The sequence below is a fragment of the Mobula birostris genome, chromosome 23, assembly GCF_030028105.1.
Source record: "Mobula birostris isolate sMobBir1 chromosome 23, sMobBir1.hap1, whole genome shotgun sequence".
NCBI classification, from domain to species: Eukaryota; Metazoa; Chordata; class Chondrichthyes; order Myliobatiformes; family Myliobatidae; genus Mobula; species Mobula birostris.
The window spans coordinates 12,911,604-12,929,195 of NC_092392.1; the positions used below are offsets into that span (position 1 = coordinate 12,911,604).

Below are 17,592 nucleotides of genomic sequence, written 5' to 3' on the forward strand. Positions count from 1 at the left end.
GTTCCGTGTTCGCCATGATGCGGAACTTTTCTTCCGCCGTCTCCGTCTCCGAGCCTACTTCTTCAGCAAGGACTCTTCCACCCCCACTGATGACCCCTTCTCCCATCTTCAACCCTTCTCTTCTTCATGGACACCCCGCTCTGGCCTTCTGCCTGCTCTGGATCTCTTTATCGCTAATTGCCGACGGGACATCAACCGTCTCGACTTCACCGCACCTTGTCCCCATTCCAACCTCACTGCTTTGGAACGCTGTGCTCTCCACTCCCTCCGCACTAATCCTAACCTTATTATTAAACCCGCCGAGGGTGCTGTTGTAGTCTGGTGTACTGACCTCTACCTTGCCGAGGCACAGCGACAACTCGCGGATACCTCCTCTTATTTACCCCTCGATCGTGACCCCACTAAGGAGCACTAGGCCATTGTCTCCCACACCATCACCGACTTTATCCGCTCAGGGGATCTCCCATCCACTGCTACCAACCTTATAGTTCCCACACCCCACACTTCCCGTTTCTACCTCCTACCCAAGATCCACAAACCTGCCTGTCCTGGCCGACCTATTGTCTCAGCTTGCTCCTGCCCCACCGAACTCGTTTCTGCATACCTCGACACAGTTTTATCACCCCTTGTTCAATCCCTTCCTACCTATGTTCGTGACACTTCTCACGCTCTTAAACTTTTCGATGATTTTAAGTTCCCTGGCCCCCACCGCTTTATTTTCACCATGGATGTCCAGTCCTTATATACTTCCATCCCCCATCAGGAAGGTCTCAAAGCTCTACGCTTCTTTTTGGATTCCAGACGTAATCAGTTCCCATCTACCACCACTCTGCTCCATCTAGCGGAATTAGTCCTTACTCTTAATAATTTCTCCTTTGGCTCCTCCCACTTCCTCCAAACTAAAGGTGTAGCTATGGGCACCCGTATGGGTCCTAGCTATGCCTGCCTTTTTGTTGGGTTTGTGGAACAATCTATGTTCCGTGCCTATTCTGGTATCTGTCCCCCACTTTTCCTTCGCTACATCGACGACTGCATTGGCGCTGCTTCCTGCACGCATGCAGAACTCATTAACTTTATTAACTTTGCCTCCAACTTTCACCCTGCCCTCAAGTTAACCTGGTCCATTTCCGATACCTCCCTCCCCTTTCTAGATCTTTCTTTCTCTGTCTCTGGAGACAGCTTATCCACTGATGTCTACTATAAGCCTACTGACTCTCACAGCTATCTGGACTATTCCTCTTCTCACCCTGTCTCTTGCAAAAATGCCATCCCCTTCTCGCAATTCCTCCGTCTCCGCCACATCTGCTCTCAGGATGAGACTTTTCATTCTAGGACGAGGGAGATGTCTTCCTTTTTTTAAAGAAAGGGGCTTCCCTTCCTCCACTATCAACTCTGCTCTTAAACGCATCTCCTCCATGTCACGTACATCTGCTGTCACTCCATCCTCTCGCCACCCCACCAGGAATAGGGTTCCCCTGGTCCTCACCTACCACCCCACCAGCCTCCGGGTCCAACATATTATTCTCCGTAACTTCCGCCACCTCTAGCAATAAGCACATCTTTCCCTCCCCCCCCCCCCTGCATTCCGCAGGGATCGCTCCTACGCAACTCCCTTGTCCATTTGTCCCCCCCATCCCTCCCCACTGATCTCCCTCCTAGCACTTATCCGTGTAAGCGGAACAAGTGCTACACATGCCCTTACACTTCCTCCCTTACCACCATTCAGGGCCCCAAACAGTCCTTCCAGGTGAGGCAACACTTCACCTGTGAGTCGACTGGGGTGATATACTGCGTCCGGTGCTCCCAATGTGGCCTTCTATATATTGGCGAGACCCAACGCAGACTGGGAGACCGCTTTGCTGAATATCTACGCTCTGTCCGCCAGAGAAAGCAGGATCTCCCAGTGGCCACACATTTTAATTCCACATCCCATTCCCATTCTGACATGTCTATCCACGGCCTCCTCTACTGTAAAGATGAAGCCACACTCAGGTTGGAGGAACAACACCTTATATTCCGTCTGGGTAGCCTCCAACCTGATGGTATGAACATCCACTTCTCTAACTTCCGCCAAGGCCCCACCTCCCCCTCGTACCCCATCTGTTACTTATTTTTATGCACACATTCTTTCTCTCACTCTCCTTTTTCTCCCTCTGTCCCTCTGAATATACCTCTTGCCCATCCTCTGGGTCCCCCCCCCCTTGTCTTTCTTCCCGGACCTCTTGTCCCATGATCCTCTCGTATCCCCTTTTGCCTATCACCTGTCCAGCTCTTGGCTCCATCCCTCCCCCTCCTGTCTTCTCCTATCATTTTGGATCTCCCCCTCCCCCTCCAACTTTCAAATCCCTTACTCACTCTTCCTTCAGTTAGTCCTGACGAAGGGTCTCGGCCTGAAACATCGACTGCACCTCTTCCTAGAGATGCTGCCTGGCCTGCTGCGTTCACCAGCAACTTTGATGTGTGTTGCTTGAATTTCCAGCATCTGCAGAATTCCTGTTTACTGGTTGAAATGCTTTTGTTTGGACCTGCTGCAGAATAATGAGCCAAAGAGCTTCCTTCCGTACTCCAACTTCTCTTTGATACTTGTAAAATATATTTGTATCGATTGAGCTGTCCCACACATTCCTTGGGCAATTGGATAAATAATTGAAGGTGGCAGCAGAGAAATGATTTAATCAGCTGTTTCTAAATTGTCACAGGCCAATGTAAGATTTTACCTTGTAAGATTATATTAATTAAACACTTCATGGTTCAAGGCATCCACTGGCACTATCTTTCAGGGTAGTTAGAGTATAGGTTATGTACAGAATAAAACTCACTGAACACTCCCATTGAGTAACTCACAGGCCAAGTTTAGCACAGGATTAAATGCAGAGTTTGGCTCCCTCTACATGGTTCAGTCAAGTGATCCAAGGGCAGTTACATCATGCTGTCTGAACACACAATGGGAGTCCGCTTTGCCATCTGGCAATGAGGAGGTCCTCAGTGGCATTTCCTTGTGCAGAAATCCTCCCCGTTTTACATTGGGGAAACTTGCACAGAGCGGTACCATATAGCAGATCCTTAAAGAAACCGAGGAAGGTTAGCTTTATTTGGCCACGTGCAGTACATCAAAACAGTAAATTGCATCATTTGTATCAAATCAAATCAGTGAAGATTGTACTGTCAGCCCAGAGGTGTCACCACACTTCCAGCAGCAACTAAGCATGCCTACAACTCACTAACCCTAACCGTACGTCTTTGAAATGCTGGAGGAAGCCAGAGGACCCAAAGGAAGCCCACCTGGTTACGGGGAAAACGTCGAAACTCCTTATAGATGGTGGCAGTGTATCAGAGTATGAGAGGTTGCAGCCTCTATTTGAGTAACTGAAGGGGCTGGTCCTCGGGTTTTGGCAGCATTTCAGCTCTGTAGTCCTGATCTTCGGTCACCCGGTACAGAGGGGGTGGGTCACTTGGGGAATCCGGTCAGTTTGCTCCTGGGCCTGGCCAAGGTGGCTATTCACTGATGCTGGCAGTATGGGTCAAGGTGGCAGACAATCAAGAGTTCTGGTCCTCTTTTGGGAGTTGCATTTGTGCCAGTGTGTCCCTGGAAAAGGAACAGTGGGTAAGTTCTAGGATCTGTTGGTGCTAAAGGAGCTCTAGTACATTTTAAATAGCAATAAACAAAGCTAAATAGTATGCATAATGAAATATTGTAACAATGTGATCTTATAATGACTGAATAAACAACTATTGAAAAAGGGTAAAGAATAGGTAATTATATCATGGTTTATATACAGAGTAAAACCTTTAAATGCTACAGTAGACACTCAGATGGTGAGCATAGATTTATTCTAAATTACTTCTCTTTTTCGATGTTTTGCAGGCTTTACTTATCATGAATTTACACATTGGTTGAAGATTGTGACTCCAATAACCATCTGGATTGGGGTAATTTCCCTCACCTGGGAGATTCTGACCTCATTGCTCAAGTAAGTTTGGAGTATCTATGCAAAATCCTAGCGAACTCCACCTCTGACCTGATCACTGAGGTTTACTTGTATTCACTTGTGAAATGTGGACATTGCTGGGAAGATGAAGATTTATTGTTTACCTTTGAGCACGTGATTGTGGGCTGCCATCATAAACCACTGAAGTTTGTCATGAAAATATGCCAACAGAGCTGTTGAATAGGGAGTTGCTTGAGCCTTGAATAAAGGAAAAATGATGTCAAGGTTGACCACCTTTTATCTGATCTTCCAGTGGCTGGCCATTTTAATTCCACTTCCCATTCCCATTCTGACATGTCAGTAAATGGCCTCCTGTACTGCCGCTATGAGGTCATACTCGGGTTGGAGAAGCAACACCTTGTATTCTGTCTGGCTAGCGTCCAACCTGATGGCATGAACATCAAGTTCTCAAACGTCTGGTAATGGCTCCCCCCCACTCTCCATTACCATTCCTCATTCCCATTTCCCTCTCTTGCCCTATCTCCTTACCTACCCATCACCTCCCTATGGTGCACCTCCCCCTTCTTTCTTCTATGGCCTCCTGTCCTCTCCTATCAGACTCCCCCTTCTCCAGCCCTTGTCTCTTTCAGTAAGTCGACTTCCCAGTTCTTTACTTCACCACCCTCCCCCCACCTCCTTACTCTGACCATCTATTATCTCCGGTCTTGATGAAGGATCTCGGCCCGAAATGTCAACTATTTACTCTCCTCCATTGATGCTGCCTGGGCTGCTGAGTTCGTCCAGTGTTTTGTGTGTGTTGCTTGTATTTCCAGCATCTGCAGATTTTTTTTTTCTTGTTTGTGATTAGACTTACTAAACTGTACCATCATTGAGGGTAGAGGTGTTCTTGGAATTAATTCCTTGTGTTAGCAGATTAGTTGCCCACCACTATGACTAGATGCGGCAAGAATTCAGAATATTAATTTGATTAGTTGGGTGTCAGGAGCTAACTTTGCTTATTGCATGCTGCATTTACTGTGAATGTTAGAGTCCTATGTTGTTCTTTGGGCAGGTTGGTGCCTCGTGTCCGGGTATTTCTGATACTGCACTTAATGTGTCCTGCATTCTTCTATGAACCAGAGTTGATCATCTACCTTAATTGTACTGATACTCTGGGATATACCAGGCCATGTAGTGGAACACAATTCCTCTGCAACTCATCTTCCCAGGGATGAATTAGTGATCTTTCCTGAATCCATTCCATTTATCCCAATGGTGGGTAATTAAACTGTGAAAATAAAATTTATATCAATGTAATCGATGCCAGTATCTGCAGTGAATAGTTGAATGGGGACAAGATCATGTAAGTCTATCTCTTATCCCTCAGGATCCTGCACTGCAGACCTAGATTACCAGCTATATCTTTTAGGAACTGGCTAGGTCCTTGGTGGTGATGCTACCAAAGCACTTGTGAGAAATGCTGAAATCCTCAGCCAGAATATACCTAGTACCCTTGCTTCTTCCAGGTAGAATCATCCTTACAGTCCAGGTGGAATCCTCTCCTTTCCATGACGGTTCACAGCATCCCTATACCTTAGTTTATTTGGTTGCCCTACCACACGATTTAATGAAGTCACTTTGCATCTTAGTCATAACATTCTTTTTCTCTCCTTTAGCTCCCTGATGACGAGAGGGTTTTTTGCTAAGCTGTGGGCTACCTCTTCATGGGTCGTGATTGCCTCTGCTGCTGCTGCTATGTTTTCTGTCAGTCTGGTGAGTGGTAGAGCTTGAGATATTTCTGTGATGATCACAAATCTCACTGCATCATAACAAGTAAAGAATGAAAGCATGTCTAGGGCCAACAATATCCTGGGTCCTGGAACCTCTGGACAACAGTGAATGAAAAATATATTTTTAAAATGTACATGCTGAAAACATGAAAAAAATAGAAAATTCTGGAAGCACTCAGCAAGTCAGGCAGCATCAATGATGAGATTAGAATTCTGGCAAAGGATCTTTGATCTAAAATGTTAACTTACTCTTCCCATAGATGTTGCCTAACCCGTTGTGTGTTTTGATATTTTCTGGTTTTACCCGTGGACAACTGCGTACAGCTTCACACCACCAGTCATCTCTGAGGGATGGCTGGGTCTATCCTTCGTAAGGCACAAGTGAGGAAAGGAGATCAATTATCAGTGGAATTAGGAGCCAGTTAATCCAGATCTAAAGTTCCAAGGGAAAAGATAACTTGAAGCCTTTTGACATGGTTATGATTAGTAAAAATTTCAGAACAAGTGACAAATTTAAAATGAGAGGGAGGAGGTTCAGGAAAAAAAGAATCTGGTCCTTTTTTTTTGGAGAGCAAAAGTTGAATGAATGATCCAATGAGGGAAAGGGTATAGAGGGACTACTTAATGCAAAATGGAAGAAGGGAGGATGGATCTATTTAAGACCGAGGTTCATTGTTTATTGATTGTAATCTGACATAATTGAAGATACAGAATTTACAGCAGAGGAGGCTGTTCCACAGGAGCAGTCCACATATCCTCTACATGCTAGGACTTGTCTCCTGCTCACATAGTTTTGCCATTCTCTTTTCCCACAAGCAGTCACTCCCTTGTGAGATCAGGGGGAGGGGGAGGGGTGTATGAAATAGCTGAAACTGTGGAATGGTGTGTGCATCACTGCACAGTGCGGTTATGGATGGCAGTGATGTGTTTTTGCTGGGGTTGAGTCAACTGCTGATGAGGGTGTATTAGGTGAGAGTCTGTTCCCGAAACGTCAACTGTACTTTCTCCCGTAGATGCTGCTTGGCCTGCTGAATTCCTCCAGCATTTTGTGTGTGTTGCTGAGAGTCTCTTCAAATCTGGTTTGTTTGTGGTTTTTAGTCAGTGCTGTAGTGACTGATGGGAGCGATCTCATTCTATTGTACTCTAATTTTCTGTCATCCCAGGTACCATACTCCTTTATTGATTATGAAACAAGTTCCAGCCTTCAGCCCGAGATCCTGCGGCTATACAAAGTGGTTGACCGTTACGAGCTGGTCAACTCTTACGGACTGTTCCGGAGAATGACAGGAGTGGGAGGCCGTCCAGAAGTTGTAGTGGAAGGAAGCTATGATGGCCAACAATGGACGGTAGGATTGCTTCGAAAGCAGCTACGAAAGGTGATGGGGAGCAGGGTTGGTAAATGCAAGCAGGTTGGGGGGGGGGGGGCCGGTGTTGTTGCATAAATCTGGATTTGTTGGTGCAACTAATTCTAGGTCCTGCAAGGCTCGTCATCTCCCTCAGAACTTGTCATGTACTCACCCTGCCATTTAGATATAGCTCCCATTCTGTGAGTGCAAAATAATTGTCCAATCATTAGCCAGTGGTTAAGTATAGTCTACCCAAAGTTCTCCTGTCAATGTGGTACAGCTTCCAATTCCTAAGCTTGGCCCAATTGTGGAGTAACCTGACAGTCCTTGTCCTGAATAGGGTGCACCATCCATAGGCTGTACACTGTGGTCCCATGCTTGTGTCTGATTCCCTTTCTGGGTCTTTTCATTTTCTCAGGAGATTGATTTCATGTACAAGCCGGGGAATGTCAGCTTGCCCGCACCTCTGGTGACCCCACATCAGCCCAGGCTTGACTGGCAAATGTGGTTTGCTGCTCTCGGACACCACAGGCAGAGTCCCTGGTTCACCAGCTTTGTCCATAGGCTACTCCAGGGAAAGCCTGATGGTAAGTGCAGGGAATCTCGTCCCTGTTGTAGTTACAGTGTCGCTTGTGCTTTGCTGTTCACAACATCTCTCACTGTTAACCTGCACTAGTTTCAGGATCTCTCACTGCTATATCACACTACCAACTGGAGCCAGGGTCTCTCGCTGTTAAACTACATTGGGTACAAGACATTTCACTGGTTGAGCACCCTTTATCTGAAATGCTTGGGGCCGGAAATGTTTTGGATTTCAGATTTTTGTTGGACTTTGGAAATTTTGCATCTATATAATGAAATAGCTTAGGGATTGGACCCATGTCTAAACATAGAACCATAGAATATTACACATACAGCTTGTACATATACCCTGAAAGTAGTTTTATATACTATTTTTAATAATTTTATACCTGAAACAACAATGTGTACATTGAACCATCAGAAAGGTAAATGGTCACTACCTCAACCACCCACGTGGACAGTCAGTGGCTGTTTGGCATCGCCATCATTCCTAACTCTGAATTTATGTGCTACTGGTAAGCAGCCTTTGTCCTACACTTGTTTATCACATGTGTATTTAACAGTAAAAATTACCACATTCCATTAATATAATGAAAATATAATGTGTGCAGGGTAACAAAAACAGCAGAGCAGCATCGGGAGAATACCAGAATCAGCTGTTCAGCAAAAACAAACAACGCCAGGCTTTTGGTCCCCACCTATGATGCTGTGGTTTGATTTAAAAAGTTATAGTACACTTTTTTTTTGGTTTTATTTAAGGTATAAAAACAAAACATTACATTTACCTGTAACTAAATTCAATGAAATCTGTGAAAAAGTCAACTTTTTGTTTTTATGCAATAATGACACTGGTCATGTTATACTGAAACCTGGGATTCTAGGTGGAGATGAAATTCAGACTTGATGGAAAAATGTTTTGTACTTACCAAAAAAGGTGACGATCTTCGTTTGCAGAAGATAAATACAGCACAAAATGCTACAACTGCTGTCCATCAGGTCTGAGAAACTTTGGTTGAGGGTCCTGAAAGTAGATGCTTGGGATGAGGAGGTTCTGTACTGGATGTTTCTTCTTGTGTCATCTGCTTTTGTCGTAGCAATCTTTCTTTGATTTTATAAACTGACATGATTTCTTGTTCTGTTACGAATGCATGGTACTCTAGCCCTTCAATATGTCCATTACACATTTTCACCCTGTTGTCTTTAAGCACCTTTTCTACTGTGTTAACTATATTGACTTCATCTTCACTCTTTTCATCGCGATGACTGATTCATTACCATTTCAGCTATTTCGCCATCAGTTATTGAATGAACAACTGGAGCCTCATTATCAATGTTAAGAACTTCTTTGATATCCACTTCTTCCAGCTTATTGACAGACTTTGAAACTATCCCTTTTGTGTATGTAAAGAGTCCTGACATAGTCTTTTTCCTCATTTGACATACTTTAAAGTCATCACTTTTTTCATCATCACCACAAGCCAGAGATTGTGCTGGGTATACACAAGTGTATCTTTAGTTATAACATACACTGCATCGTTCAGGTTAAACTCCTTCCCATTTACACCGCTGTCAAGTGTTTACAACAACTTGACTTTTTGTGTTATAGGTAAAGATAAATGCTTCCTCTTTCTTTTCACTATTACCCGTAAGGGTAACTGCAGGCCTTTCTGACATTTTTAACAAGAGCTTCACAGCACAGAGCAGAGAATAAGTGCAAAGCTCTTGGGAATCATTGTGAGTAAAGCACAAAGGTCTGTCTATAATGATTGCTAAAAACAAACTGGTGCCAACAGGGCCCCACTCGGGGTATATGAGGTCACTTCTCAGAACTGTTTGTGGTGCGTCACCTGGGAACCTTCCCATTGTGATAGTCTATTTTAGGAGCCAGAATGAAGGTGTGCTTCAGAGATTTGGAGGGATAAATTCACAAGGTATAAAACGCAGCTCGTCAGCATTTGAATTTTTCCATTTGTGCCGTATTGTCAGCGCTCAGAAAACTTTCAGATTTCAGGGGTTCTTGGATATTGGATTTTCGGATAAGGGATGCTCAGTTTGTATTTATCCTGAACAGATTACAGGACCTCTCGCTGTTTCATTGCATGGGGTACAAAACCTCTTACTGCAACAATCCTCTTGTTGCAGGATTGCTCACTTCTCTACTGCAGTCATGCATATGTTTTTATTTTCAGTAATACGCCTAGTGCAAGTGGATAAATCCAAATATGCCTTCAGCGCCAAACCTCCTACTTACGTCAGAGCCCAACTCTACAAGTACTGGTATACTAAGTATGGCAGTGGCAGGTGAGTGGCTACAGCGCAGCAATTTTCCCAAATACTAAGAACAGTGCTGAGGGAAAAGTGAATATGAGGAGAGGGTGATTCGGTGTTTGAAAGATGTAATATAGTCCATGTTAGGAGCCAGAATGAAGGGGTGCTTCAAAGCAATTTGGAGGGATAAATTCACAAGGCATATGAGGCAGCTCCTCAGTATTTGGAGGCCAGAAAACACAAATTAGGGTCTATATTTTATCACCAGACGAAGATCTAAAAGCATAATGGTCATGAATGAGCAAATGTCAAGATTTTTGAAGACCTGTGTTGGAAACTGTGCAGAACTGGGCTCTACACTACAGAAAGAATTAACTGTTGATTCATAAGGTGCTTCCAGATACAAATTAAAAGAATGAGGTGAATAATTGCATTCAGATGCAAAACAGATTACAGGAGAATGTCAGCAAAGAGTTCAAATGGTGGGGGAGAAAAAGTGGCAAGAGTGGATTTATAGAGATAATTTCCAGTGATTAGATGTATTTGGCAAGGAGCCATGTGTACAAGCAGTAAATGCTTGACATGTAGAACACAGGACCAGAGAAGTTTCTGCAGAAGGGAAAGACTTTAGATTTGTTTCTAGTGTAACCCTCGGGCTTGGCTGACGGCATTAATCTAGGGGAAAACAGCCTCTGGCCCGGCCAAACTTGAGAAATCTTGTTTGGGTGGATGCTGCGTGATGTGTTCCCCTGTAACAAATCAGTACCACGAAATAAGAAACTGTACACAATATGCACTTAAACAATTGAGCTTTATAATTTTTGATTTGACTATAGGGTTAGTAAAGAAACAAAAAGGAGAAGGGGCCCATTTTCATGAAACATGCAACATTGGAACTCACTCATGGGACGGGAAGCCTAGGGAGAAAGAGAAGGTGGGAGGGGAGCCCGGAGAGTGGAGAACAGGCAAGGAGTTATAGTGAGAAGGACAGAGGGAGAAAAAAAGAGAGAAAAAAAAAGGGGAGGGAGGAAATAAAAAATATATTTTAAAAAATATTAAATAAACAAGTAAGGGATGGGGTGTGAAGGGGAGGAGGGGCATTAACAGAAGTTAGAGAAGTCAATATTCATGCCATCAGTTTGGAAGCTACCCAGACGGAATATAAGATGTTGTTCCTCCAACCTGAGTGTGGCTTCATCTTTACAGTAGAGGAGGCCGTGGATAGACATATCAGAATGGGAATGGGACATGGAATTAAAATGTGTGGCTACTGGGAGATCCTGCTTTCTCTGGCGGACAGAGCATAGGTGTTCAGCAAAACGGTCTCCCAGCCTGCGACAGGTCTTGCCGATATATAGAAGGCCACACCGGACGCAGTATATCACCCCAGCCAACTCACAGGTGAAGTGTCGCCTCACCTGGAAGGACTGTCTGGGCCCCTGAATGGTGGTAAGGGAGGAAGTGTAAGGGCATGTGTAGCACATGTTCCACTTACAAGGATAAGTGCCGGAGGGAGATCGGTGGGAAGGGATGGGGGGGACGAATGGACAAGGGAGTCGCGTAGGGAGCGATCCCTGTGGAAAGCAGAAGGGTGGGGAGGGAAAGATGTGCATGGTGGTGGGATCCCATTGGAGGTGGCGGAAGTGACGGAGAATTATATGCTGGACCCAGAGGCTGGTGGGTTGGTAGGTTAGGACAAGGGGAACCCTATTCCTAATAGGGTGGCAGGAGGATGGAGTGAGAGTAGATGTGCGTGAAATGGGAGAGATGCGTTTGAGAGCAGAGTTGATGGTGGAGGAATGAAAGTTTGTCCTGGAATGAAAAGCATCATCCTGAGAGCAGATGCGGCGGAGACAGAGGAATTGCGAGAAGGGGATGGCATTTTTGCAAGAGACGGGTGGGAAGAGGAATAGTCCAGGTAACTGTGAGAGTCTGTGGTCTTGCAGTGTTAAACTAGTTTATGGGTTGAGATTAGAATATGATATGCTTTCAGCAGCAGTAGTAAAAAAACACCATTAATATTGTTATCAAACGTGAATAACTAACCTGTGAATATCTAGTTTGGGTTTTGCCAGAACCACACAACTTAATACCACATCATATCCTCAATCCATATGTAGAACTAACAGCTGAATCTAGAGCCTTGGCATCATTTGACCAAGTGTGTTGTTTCTGGTAAAACTGAAGTCAAGAAGAAAGCACTCCAATCACTGGGCTCATACAATACACAAAGAAACGTAGCCTGTAGTTGTTTAATGTCAATCAATATATCTCTAGAACATCACTGCCAAAGTTCCTTGGCACTGTGTCCTAGACCCAGTCACCTTCAGCTACTTTGTGTAAGAGAATTATACAGCATGGAAACAAGTCTTTTGGGCCAACTTTTACATGCCGACCCGAGTGGATCCTGTTTGCCTGCAATTAGCTCATGTCCCTCTAAACCTTTTCCATCCTGTACCTGTCCAAATATTGTAATTGTATCTGCACATTCCAGATACCCACCACCCTTGGTGTTGAACAAGTTGCCCATCTGGATCCCTCTTTAAATCTTTACTTTCTCACCTTAAATCTATGATCTCTCCCTTTAGACTCCAAACCCTTTGTAAAATAAAGTAACAGTTCATCTCATTGATACCCTCATGATCTTATCTACCTCCTTTAAGGTAACTGCCAAGTCCCCTATGCTCTGGGGGGGGGAGGGAGGGTGGAGGAAAGCCCCAGCTTATTCTGCCTCTATAACTTAAGTCCTTCAGCCCTGATAACATCCTTGAGAATCTTTTCTATACCTGTTCCTTCCTATAGCCGGGCAACCAGAACTGTACATGCTACTCCCAAGTATGGCCTCAGTAATGTCTTGTACAGTTGTAACATGATTATCCTGACACTTGTATTCAGTGCCCTGGCTGATGAAGGTAAGCGTACCAAGCACCATCTTCAGCACCCTTTCTACTTGTGAAAGCACTTTTAGAAAACTATGTACTTGTATCCCTGGGTCTAGACTTCAGCAAAGGGAAACCAGAGGTCCATAAGCCAATTCTCATGGGAGGATTAGAGATTTGGAGGGTCAGCAACTTTAAATTCCTAGGTATTATTATCTCAGAGGATCTGTCCTGGGCCCAGCCCACATAAATGCATTATAAAGAAAGCACAGCAGTGCCTCTACTTCCTTTGCAGTTTGCGGAGACTCAGCATGACATGTAAAACTTTGACAACTCATCTATAGATGTGTAGTGGAAAGTAGGTTGACTGGCTGCATCACGGCCTGGTATGGAAACACCAATGCCCTCAAACAGAAAATCCAACAAAAAGTAGCAGATACAGCCCAGACCATCACGTGTAAAGCCCTTCCAACCTTTTGAGCATATCTACATGAAACTCTGTTGCAGGAAAGCAGCGTCCATCACCAGGGCATGCTCTCTTCTCACTGCTGCCATCAGGAAGTAGGTAAACTACCCCATGACTTGCACCACCAGGTTCAGGAATAGTTACTACCCCGCAATGACCAGGCTGTTGAACCAAAGAGGATAATTTCACTTCCCCAATCATTGAAATGTTCCCACGGCCCATGGGCTCACTTTCAAGTTCTTGTTACTTGTTGCTTACTTCTGCACTCTGGTTGAATGCCCTAGTTAGCTGGTCTTTCAATGATTCTGTTGTGGTTCTTATTCTATAGATTTATTGGGTATGCCCATAACAAAATGAATCTCGGGATTGTTTATGGTGACATGTATGTACTTTGGTTTTAAAATTTACTTTGAATTTTGGTGCTGTGTGTAGAGTTTGTGTGTTCTTGTTGCATCTTGAGATTCCTCGTGATGCTCTGGCTTCCTCCCCATATTCTCAAAGCTGTGCAGGTCAGTCAGTTAGTGTAAATTGCCCGTAATAAGGAGGTGACTGGTAGAGTCTGGAGGAGGGGTGCAGAAGTTCATAGTAGTAGTAGTAGTCATCATCATACTTTATTGATCCCAGGGGGAAATTGGTTTTCGTTACAGTTGCACCATAAATAATAAATAGTAATAGAACCATAAATAGTTAAATAGTAATATGTAAATTATGCCAGTAAATTATGAAATAAATCCAGGACCAGCCTATTGGCTCAGGATGTCTGACCCTCCAAGGGAGCAGTTGTAAAGTTTCATGGCCACAGGCAGGAATGACTTCCTATGTCGCTCAGTGCTGCATCTCGGTGGAATGAGGCTCTGAATGTACTCCTGTGCCCACCCAGTACATTATGTAGTGGATGGGAGACATTGACCAAGATGGCATGCAACTTAGACAGCATCCTCTTTTCAGACACCACCGTGAGAGAGTCCAGTTCCATCCCCACAACATCACTGGCCTTACGAATAAGTTTGTTGATTCTGTTGGTGTCTGCTACCCTCCGCCTGCTGCCCCAGCAAACATGATAGCACTGGCCACCACAGACTCGTAGAACATCCTCAGCATCGTCCAGCAGATGTTAAAGGACCTCAGTCTCCTCAGGAAATAGAGAAGTTAATGGGGATATGAGGAGAATAAAATAAGATTAGTATCAGAAAAGCATAAGTAGGTAGGTTGACGGTCGGCATGAATTTGGTGGGCCAAAGAGCTTGTTTCCATGCTGTACCACACTACAACCAACGAACAGGACATACTTGAGAAAATCTGCAGATGCCGGAAATCTAAGCAACACACACAAAATTCTGGAGGATCTGAGTTCCTCCAGCATTTTGTGTGTGTTGAACAGGACATACTTTATCAGCACCCTATCAACAGTGGCTGCAGGATGTAACATCTACAAAATGCATAGTATTTTTTCTATCTGGACTACTCTGACATCAGCTCCCAAATTCAGGACCTGTGCAAGCAAGAGGGACAAATCTGCAGGTATATAGGAAAGCCTCCACCTACAGATTCTGCTCCAAGCCATTCATCATCCTGACTTGGAAATGTGTCGGCATTCCTTCATAACTTGGATGAATGCTGGAACTCTCTACCCAAAGCGCCATAACAGCTCAGAGCATTGGAGTTCAAAGTTCAGTCCTGATGTCATCTGTAAGGAGTTTGTACATCCTCCCTGTGAATGTCTGAGTTTCTTCCCACGGTTCACAGATGTACCAGTTAGTAGGTTAATTGGTCATTGTAAAATGTCCTGTGATTGGTAAATCGGTGAGTTGCTGGCAGTGTAGCTAGAAGGGCTGTATCTCTAAATACAATAAAATACAAAGGTTGTTGGGGAACCTTAGCCGGAAGGAATGCAGCTCTTCAATACTTTCTCAGGTGCATTTAACAATGATTCTTTGCCTTTAGAGCATCACTTATATCCTGAAATGGAATTAAAAAAAAAATTAGACTGTATAGATGGAAGAGGGCAAGTGTATGTCCATTGTTCCACTAAAACGGATAGTTAGGTTTAATAGGCTAGTTCTGTGATGTAATTTCTCTCAATCTTATTTTAATGGACGTGTCTCTATTTTCCTTATTATTTTCCCCTTCCTGCTTTTTATGATCCCATCCTCCGTATCTTACACCTCCCTGTTGTTTTCCTCACCCCTCACCACCCATTTTCCCCCTCCCACACTGTAGCTCACTTAAAGATTGGTGGACTCGGCAACATGTGGAAGAATTTTTCCCCGCGGTCACTTTAGGAGACCCCAACTTGGAATCGCTCCTACATGAATATGGCTTCAAGGTGAGACCAACTTTGCAGGCTTTAGCTAACCTGGCATGGAATGAATATGAGTAAAGCTCTCCCTGCATTGTCCCATTTGACATGCCAAGGGAAGGTGCAGTGTGTATTACGGAGTAAAATTCATCTGTACTCTCCCAGGGTGAATACAACCAGTATTTAGTACAAAATGAACTTCACTCAATTTATACTGAACCCACACCACCCCTAATAGTGCTGCCTACTGCCGTCTCTTCCCCGCGCCATACCTGCCCTGTGCTTGCCTCTAGTTTCTAAATGTAATTTGTTTTACAGGACAAAGCATTTCCAAAACGGATAGTAAAGGATCTTTTGCCATCTATCCTGCAAATGACTCGTAAGCAAGTGGAGCCCTACTCTGGGGAATGTGTCATCTGGGGTCTGTTCATTGCCGTGATCCTCATCTCCTGGCTCAAAGCCTGGAGAAACCGCAAGACCAAGGGGAGCCGATTGAAGCCGACAGTGGGGAAAGCAGAAGGGAAAGGTGCGGGTGTTGATGAGAAGGCAGATTATGGCAGGAGGAAGAAGGAGTTCCGGCAGACTGAGAGCAAAACGCAGCATCCCGCTGATGAACATTTACCAGCGAATGTTCGCAAAAGAAAATAATTTTCACAATCTTTACTGATTTATATTTTTCTATTATGTATCTCTTCCACTCATTTCTCCAGTTCTGCAGGAAAGATCATCTTGCCAGACTGCATCTCACACTTGCTGTGAGGTAGATATCACATCTGGCCTATGGAACAATTTATCTCGGGCTACCCCTAGGAGGCAGAAGCAGATTACTTTTTTTAAAAAAAGTCTTCTATACTCATCGGGATGGTTCTCCTCTAAGCTATGTTTTCCTTCCCTGAAATCATTCTTGCAAATTTTTCTACATCCTGCCCTTAATGACCTTGCTTGGAGATTGGAAATGGTAAATGGTTTCTAATTGTGGGCTCTATCATATATTATCTCTATCACCATTTATAAACACTAAGTGGTGTACTTAATGGACAGGCTTAGCATGTTGACACTGGATGTCACTAATGCCGTCTGCAGATTCTTCTAGGCACAATTGTATTGGGATTAGATTGTCTAACAATCACTTTAACAGTCAGCAACAATCACAAAATGCTGATTCTGTAATCATGTAGTGTCTAATGAACACTATCTTAACATTTGGTGCCACAATAGAATAGCGGTTAGCGCAAAACTATTACATCTCGGGCATCAGAATTCGGAATTCAATTCTGGCATCATCTGTCATCTGGGTGAGTTCCCTCCAAGTGTTCCTGTTCCCTCCCACAGTCCAAAGACATAACGGTTAGTAGGTTAATTGGTCATTGTAAATTGTCCCGTGATTCGGCTAGGGTTAATTGGGGGTTGCTGGGTGGCATGGCTCAAAGGGTCTGGGAGAGCCTATTCTATGCTGTATTTCAATAAATAACTGCAGATCACTAGAGATAATTTATCAACAAACTTCCTTCTGAGTAGAAACAAGTTGACATCCAGGTTTTATTTTATGATGTTCTAGGCATAACTGTATGCCAAGCCCCTTTTGAACAGGTGAGCGGCCAGTGTTTTCTCTAGTATGAGAGTTAACTTTATGTCCAATATCCATTGGTCCTTATTCAGTCCTGCAGATGGTGTCACAATGCCACTTTTTTGCCACCCGGTATCAATAATGGACCAGGAAATCCAATTTGCCTTTCCATGACCCAGTCTCAGATTTTTGGCTCCAATCGAAGACTGGGAAATGAAGGGGTGGGTTGGATTTCTCAGTCCTCGTTCTAATTGTATTTCATCTTATGGTCACTGAGTCAATCTGGTGCTGTTTTCAGGGTAGTTTCTCAGTGACAGACCATGCGCTGTGCTCCATTGCCATTTGTAAACTGAGAGGAATTCTCAAAAATTTCACTCTTGCAATAAAACTTTCCAACTGTAACTAATCCAGAACTCACCGGATTCTGGTTTTATATGAAAATTTTCCTAAATGCAGTAGTGTGTGT

The 17,592-nt window shown here is 44.1% G+C and overlaps 1 protein-coding gene across 1 annotated transcript in view; it reads left to right on the top strand.

Moving 5' to 3' along the window:
- lmf2a (lipase maturation factor 2a) overlaps positions 1–17,532 on the top strand; it is a 33,855-nt gene extending 16,323 nt beyond the window's left edge. The window contains exons 8-14 of the mRNA XM_072241365.1: positions 3,866–3,971; positions 5,606–5,702; positions 6,883–7,065; positions 7,484–7,652; positions 9,837–9,948; positions 15,481–15,586; positions 15,878–17,532. Coding sequence (XP_072097466.1) covers positions 3,866–3,971; positions 5,606–5,702; positions 6,883–7,065; positions 7,484–7,652; positions 9,837–9,948; positions 15,481–15,586; positions 15,878–16,207 — 1,103 coding nt within the window. The 3' untranslated portion in view covers positions 16,208–17,532. The remainder of the gene's footprint in view (positions 1–3,865; positions 3,972–5,605; positions 5,703–6,882; positions 7,066–7,483; positions 7,653–9,836; positions 9,949–15,480; positions 15,587–15,877) is intronic.
- The last annotated feature ends 60 nt before the right edge of the window (positions 17,533–17,592 follow it).